At 48.9% G+C, this 7,583-nt stretch overlaps 1 protein-coding gene across 1 annotated transcript in view; it reads right to left on the bottom strand.

The window, feature by feature from the left end:
- Igf2r (insulin like growth factor 2 receptor) overlaps nt 1–6,682 on the bottom strand; it is a 99,817-nt gene extending 93,135 nt beyond the window's left edge. Inside the window, 1 exon segment of the mRNA XM_047557338.1 lies at nt 6,357–6,682. Coding sequence (XP_047413294.1) covers nt 6,357–6,505 — 149 coding nt within the window. The 5' untranslated portion in view covers nt 6,506–6,682.
- Between the last annotated feature and the right edge of the window lie 901 nt (nt 6,683–7,583).

Genomic DNA, 7,583 nt, shown 5'->3' on the forward strand with positions numbered 1-7,583 from the left:
CAAGGGTTCCACTCAAAGCACAATGTGACCACGGTTATATTACTATAATTCAATATCTGAGGCAGACTAACTTTATAAAGAGATTTATTCTGCTCATGGTTCTAGAGGTGCAAGCCCAAGGGGACCCTGGTGGTGACAGAGTGCGCCGAGGCGTGCATGCGTGTGCACGCACACGCTCTCCCTCCTTCCTACACAGCCACCAGTATTCAATCATGGGGGCTCCGCCCTGATGGCTTTATCTAATCCTAATCACCAGAGCTGGATTAAGTTTCCACCCTCTTAATACCTCACAGTGGGGCTTCAACTTCAGCACATAAAGCTCTGGGGAACTACTCAAACCATATCCAGACTACAGCACCTGGAAAAAAAGACTTTAAAAATTTACTGGGTCCAGGAAGTTCAAAGTTCAACTAGCTACTAGAACTGTGTATGGGGGATGGGGGAGTCCTGGGGATCAAATCCAGAGCTAAGCAGGCACTCTTCCCGCTCATCACCACTAAACTGCATCCCCAGCCCAAATAGAAGTTGGGGTCCTAGAAGGAATTACACAGAATTAACGGACTGGGGTTGGGGCGGGGGAGTCCAAATCTGTAAAAGTTCTATGGGACTCAGAAATAAACATTGCTTTAAATACATTTCTTAATTACATAAAAGGATTTAAGATAAAAGATCTTAGCTTTCAATTCAAACTAGAAACAGAAAAATTAGTTGAAAGGGAAGATATAAATGAATAAAAAATGGTGAGAGATGGTATACAAAAGAAAATGCTAGTTCATTTGAAAAGACTAAAAGATGGTAAACATATTTTTGGTAAACACAATTCAGAAAAGAAGCGTATGAACGAGCATCAGGAATTTTTTAATTTACCCACATATACAGAGGTTTTTGAAAATATGAAAGAGTAGCATTATGTATATATTTACATATAAATGTATAATTAAAATGACAATCTTGTGCTGGGGCTGGGGCTCAGCGGAAGAGCACATGCCTGGCCCGTGTAAGGCACTGGGTTCGATCCTCAGCACCACATTAAAGTAAATAAAGGTACTGCGTCCATCTACAACTAAAAACATTTTTTATATATTTTTTCTTTCAGTCATAGATGGACGCAATCCATCTATATTACTTTATATTTATTTTATATTTATTTGTTTTACTTTATATTTATTTGTTTTAATGTGGTGCTGAGGATCCAACTCAGTGCCTCATGCATGCCAGGCAAGGATGCTACTGAGCCACAATCCCAGCCCCTAAACATATTTTTTTAAATAAATAAAATAAAATGACAATCTTCTAGAAAAAGAGAGATTATCAAAATTGGTTCGAGAAAATGTAGAAAATCTGAATAGACAAATGAAAGCAGATAAAACTGAACCCATAGCCAGGCATAGTGGCACACACCTGTAATCCCAACGATTCTGGAGGCTGAGGCAGGAGGACCCCAAGTTCAAGGCCAGTCTCAGCAACTTACTGAGATCCTGTCCTAAAACATTTTTCTAAAAAGAGCTGGACATATGGCAGCCCTGGGTTCAATCCCCAGCACCAAAAGAAGGATAAAAGAAACAAGGGGAGGGGGAGGGGCCTGAGATCACAATCAAGACTGGTCCCCACCTCCACTCCACTTTCTCCAGGGTCCGGGTCTCAGGAGTGTGTTGCTATTAAGTTCTACCAAAATTTATGGAACAGAAAATGTCCAGCTTGTATAAAAGCAGTGCCACACATGCAAAAATACTAAAAGTTAACCAGTTCTGTCCACGAGGTAAACATTCCTGATAACAGAGTCACGTAAATCACCACAAAAGATAAGCCAGTCTCACTTAGAAGCTTAGCTGTAGGCATCCCATATACAACATTAGTAAATAAAACTGTATAAACTATGGAAAACAATAAACTTTCACCCTTTCCTCACATCATACATAAAAATCAAACCAAAAAATCAGTCACAGGGATAAACATTACAGTCAAAACTTTAAAACGTGCAGAAACAAACACAGGAGAGGCTTTTTTGTGACCACGGGTAGACCAGTGTTTCTCAGTGGGGGGTGATTTTGCACCCCAAGTGTCATTTGAAACATGTGGAGCCAGTGACAATGCCTGTACTCAGGAGACTGAGGCAGGAGGATCACAAGTTGGAGGCCAGCCTCGGCAACTTGGCGCAGTCCTAAGCTACTGAGTAAGACTCCATCTCAATATAAAAAATAAAAGGGCTGAGAATGGAGCTCAGTGCTAAAGTACCCTCAGGGTTCATTCCCCAGTACCAGAAAAAAGAAAAAAGAAAGAAATGTATGGAGATGTTTCTCTTTGCCTACATTGGGGGAGGAGTGCATGGTGGAAGGTGATCTTGCCATCTAGTGCGTAGAGGCCAGGGATGCTACTTAACCCCTCAAAATGCAAAGGAAAGCCCCTCCAGCAAAGAATCATCCAGTACCAATGACAACAGTGCTGACGGGGTGAAATTCTGCAGTAGATGAAGATTTCTGAGGCTACAAAAAGTACAAGCCATTAAAAAAATGTTAAATTGGAGTCATCAAATTTAAAAAATACCTGTTCTTCAAAGACATCACTTAAGACTGGAGGAAAGCATGACACACGTAACATCTAAGAAAGGGCCTGTGCCCAGAGTCCCTAAGAAACCCTGAAAGCCCACTAAGGGGACCCAAACAAACCACCGCGGGGTGGGGGAGACAGGACATCACTTCTAAAACACATTCCGGGTGAGTTATGGTGCATTAATATACGAAGGTGTTCACGATCATTAGGTAGCCCAGTAAATACAAGAAACATCTTTTTCTTGTTCAACACCATGAGCCAGCAGGAACATGAAAAGTAAAACACTGAGATACCTTACAGACACACCAGAATGGCTAAAATTAAGACTGGCAAACCAGCATGGTGGCACACACCTGTAACCCCAGTCCCTGGGAAGGCTCAGGCAGAAGGATGGAGGCCAGACTGGGAAACACGTCAAGAATGACTCAAAATTTAAAAAGCAATGGGAATGGAGCTCGGTGATAGAGTGCTTGCCTAGCACACGCAAGGCCCTGCGCCGGGGGAGGGAAAAAAAGATGGGCAAGACCAAGTGTTGACAAGGATGTGGAACAACTGGAATCTCATTCACTGCTGGTGGGAAAGCCAAATGGACAATGTTTTGAATCACCGCTTGGCAGTTGCCATAAACTGAAGCAGCTATTTCCACCTCCCGGTGCACCATCCACGACCAGCTAGGATATTACCAAGACATCTTCATGGCTGGGACAATCCAAAGAAAAAGAAGGTGACAAACAACAGCATGCCACCAGACCCAGACTGAAACTGTGCTGTGCTGAATTCTTTCTGCCCAGGACAATACAGTTTATATGTCAAGGTCAAAACAGAGAGGATAACACCTAATCTGTGTTTCTCAGACCCACCTTCTAAAAATTCTTCCTTTTCTATGAAACACTGAAAAAATGTGAAGCCCAATTAGACACTCATTTCCTAGGAATCTGTTGCGATCCTGTTCTAAGAATTAATACACAAGGCCTAATGTAACCATAATTAACAATCGTAGACTTCTACACACATATATGGTTAAAAGAAATGCATATACACAAATGGATATATGCTAACGTGTGGCCCAGATTAGGCATATAAGCACTGTTTCTTTAGAAAAATTGCAGGAAAAAAAATCCTCAGAGATAGCAACTAAACCAACCTCGGCTCCCAGCTGGCTTCATTAGCCTCTTGTCCTCAATAAAAGTTGTCCTCAACTTTCCAGCATTTCTACCCAACACCCAAAAGATTTGGGGAAAACCTGTTCTGTATAAATTTTAAAGTATTTACCTACTTAAGTCACACCAGTACATTTTTCTTACCAGCACAATTAAGATTTCATCCATTAAAGACATTGTTAACACCTAGGTAAAGGGTGAAAACTTGCATTTATATATATGACAGCATTTTACAAAGTTTAAAGCATGCGATAGTAAGTAAAGGCACTGAGTAGCAGAGAGCATTCTGGTTCCTTTTGGTGGTTCTGCATGGCCTGGCCTCTGCCCTCTCTCCCAGGGGGCCCCTCTCCTTGTTCTCACTGCTCCTGCCCCACTGACCTTTGGACATTCCTTCCCACCCCAGGAGCTCTACCCAGGCCAGTTGCACCACAAGTCACACTGGCCTCAAGAAACAAGTCCTTCCTACTGGCTCCCAGGAAGCAGCCAAGTAAGAATCGCTCACTTTTCCACATCACAGGGCTCGGCTGGCACAGCACTCCTCCTGCACTCGGAAAACATACTAGCGAGGCTCTTCACAAACACACACTCATTGAAAGGGCTGCTTGGAGCCAGCTACACTTGGGGAGCTTTGCTGAGCTGTGCTAGAACCCAACCCACGCTGAGCAGAGAGCAGGTCTCCACGTGCACTGAGGTCCTGAATACTGCCAAAATGGTTCCTCCAGCTTCCTTCACCCCTCCCAAAAAAGAACCGCACCAGGAGCTGCACCCCTATCCCAGGAGTGAGGCTTGGGCCAATGCCGTCTCCATGTGCAACTAGGCAGTGACAGGGGAAAGACAGGTGAAAATCCTGCCCTGACGCCACTGGCAGGTCCGCTGCCCAAGGAAATCTGGCAGAAATTCTAACTAAACACAGCAGGGTTAAGAGATTCCACGACCCCAGAGGGCAGGTCCACACTAACAATGCCCTTCTACCTAAGAACCCTCCCCGGCACTGGCCATTATGCCACAAGTGACTGTGGCTGCAGTACAAAGGCCATTCTTCCTGGACCATGGGGCTCCATTCCTCCCGGGATGAGGTAAATGAGCACAGGTTCAAGATATTGTGATAACTAACCTAATGCACTAGTGAGGCCCCTGAAACAGCAACCTCAGTCTCCCTCAAGGCCAAGTTTAACCTTAGCTGTTAAAGGAATATGTAATTAGCTAACAAGACCCAAGACTTCAACTTGACCACCAGCACAGCTGCACTAACTTCTTATGGATGTTCTTGGTTCCAGTGGCCTTTATTCCAAAATTTCCTGCTTTATAAATAAGCGAGAGGGCGCCTGACCCTGCCTCAGTTGCCTGCCTTCCTCTATATTATGAACTTGCTGCAGCAACAATGTATCTTCCCAAAGCTCACTAGCCTAGGAACTACAGATAGCAAACTCCCTCACACACTCTCCCGGCTCTAAAAAAGTAAAGAAATAAAGAATACCATGGGCCTTACCAAAGGGTTTCTATTCGGGTCAGCCTCACCCTCTCTAGAAGAATAATTCTACAAGTTATGAACTCAAAGTGCCACTCTGAGTTCATCAAACTTCACCTGATAAATGGTAAAATAAGGACCCCAAAGACCCTACCACAAACGACCCTCAGTTCATAGTACACTCCACTTTATTCTGAAAAGTCATTTGCCAAAAGAGAAACTGTTGACTGTTCAGGATTTTAGTCTTGCTTGCTTTTTATCCAAGTCTAAAAAAGAAATAAAAGCTGGATTTTTCCATCATCCTAATCAGTCCAGAGGTGGTCAGAAATCTCCAGGAATTGGCAGTTCCCCAGGCCCACCTCCTGGTCCTAGTTGAACACCAACAAACCCAGATAGGACTAGTGATTACACAATCGCGGTTCCCAGAGCAGAAGACTCCACGAGAATAATCCACCCCGGAGACAATGACATCATGTGAGCAACCAGACAGGAAGTTGGCTCGGAGAAGTGAGGGGTAAAGTCTTGAAAGCCAACACAGGATGACCATCCCGACCCCCAATTAAAAGAATTCGAAAACAAAGTCACATACTGCGGAAAACCTACTTTAAAGAAAAAATGGAAACCCACAAGTATAAAATCAATCAGCAAACGAAAGTAACAAGACCCAACTCCAAGGCCACATGCGTGGGTTCCGACTCACTGGTGAGTCCTTCCACAGTTGGGGGCCTAGCCAAAGCCCCGCTGGTGGAACTTTAATGGAAACATGCAGTGGGGCAAAAGCAAAGCCGTAGCTCTTGCCTCCTCCAACTTCGCAGACGCACGGGTGTGAGAGGGCAGGCACAGGGCGAGACTAGCCCGAGTGACACCCAGAAGGGTCGGGCAGCCGGCGCTTGCACACAAAGCAGCCCTGACTTAGTGACAGCCACAAGTGGCCAGGCACAGGGCTCGCGGGCCAGCGCCAGGACTGCGCGTCCTCCCGCGCCCCCCGCCCGCGCGCACGGGACCCTACAGTCTCTCCTGGGCCACCACGCAGGCAACTTTCCCTCGGGGGCGGGGCAGATCCAAGCATGGACTACGAGCGACTCAGACCAAGTCCCTCCCCGAGCGCTCCCTGCCCCCCACCCCGGCCCCGGCCCCGCGCACCGCCAGCGAAGCCTGCGCCCCGGCGGGCCACCTACCTGCACAGCTCCGGGAACTCCACGGTCTGGGCCTGCGCGGTCCCAAGGGCCGCGACGAGCAGCAGCAGCTGCAGCAGGAGCAGGGCGCGCGGCGGGCGGCCCGCGGGCGCCGGCCCCAGGTGGGCGCTGCAGCCGGCGGCGGCCCCCATCGCGCCGGGCCGGGGCTGCGCGGCGGGCGCGGGGCTGGCGGCGGGTGGCCGCTCGGGGCTGCGCCAGGGGCTGGGTCGCGCCGCCAAGGCGGAGGTGGAGCCGAGGACGAGCAGGAGCCGGAGCGAGAGCGGCAGCCGGGGGGAGCGCGGCTCGGCTGGGCTCAGCGGCGGCCCGGAACCGCGTCACGTGACCGCCGCGCGGCACCGCCCCCGCCCCCGCCCCCCGCTCACGTGACTCCCTTGTTCAGGTGATCGGCCCGCGGGGCTCCGCCCCGGTCCGGGTCACGTGAGCGCGGCGCGGGCGGGGCGTGCCAGGTGCCCGCGGAGGCCTGCGCCTCCTGGCTGCAGTCAGGCGAGCCGAGCCCCGCCTCAGTTTACCCTTCTGGCGCGCCCCGCTGGGTCCAGGCGTGGCCGCTTCCCAACTTAGGGCGGACGGTCCCAGCATCCACCAGCTGCGTGGGCAGAATGAGGGGCGGGAGTCGGAGCGTCCTGGCAGAAATACCTTAGCACAGCCGTGTAGCTGCGGATCAGGGAGGCGGAGTGAGCACGGTTTCCCGGAGCCATGCCTGGGGGTGTCCTTGCCCTTGAGGGACTCACACCTTTGGTGGAGCTGTTATTTCCCAAGCGTGGGCTTCCTGCAGCAGGGAAGGCGACGCAGAGCACAAGAGTACTGTGTAGACGTAAGGGTAGCTACCAAGCAAGTGCCACTTGACGAAGGTTAATCAATTCCTGTTCAGATGTCATGTCGAGCCCATACCACGCGAATGACTCTGCGCTAGGCACGGTGAAAGTAAGATAAATCTCAACACTTCAGCCAAAGAAGCTTGCTTTCTTTTGGAAAAATAAAGATGCAGGGGTTGGGCGTATAGCGAGTTGTAGAGTGCTTGCCTAGTATGCCTGTATTTCACAGATGAGAAAACGTAGTCCTGGAGAAATTAAGTAACTAGGTGATGGGGTAGGTCGTGAATGAAAAAGCCAGGGTTTGAGCCCAGTCCAGACAGTGCGGGCGACTTAGCTGATGTGCTGTGCTGTATAGCCTAGAGGGGCCCCGAGGGAGAGCTCAAATGTCAACCGTGGG

This window comes from Sciurus carolinensis, chromosome 7 (assembly GCF_902686445.1).
Source record: "Sciurus carolinensis chromosome 7, mSciCar1.2, whole genome shotgun sequence".
Taxonomy (NCBI): Eukaryota; Metazoa; Chordata; class Mammalia; order Rodentia; family Sciuridae; genus Sciurus; species Sciurus carolinensis.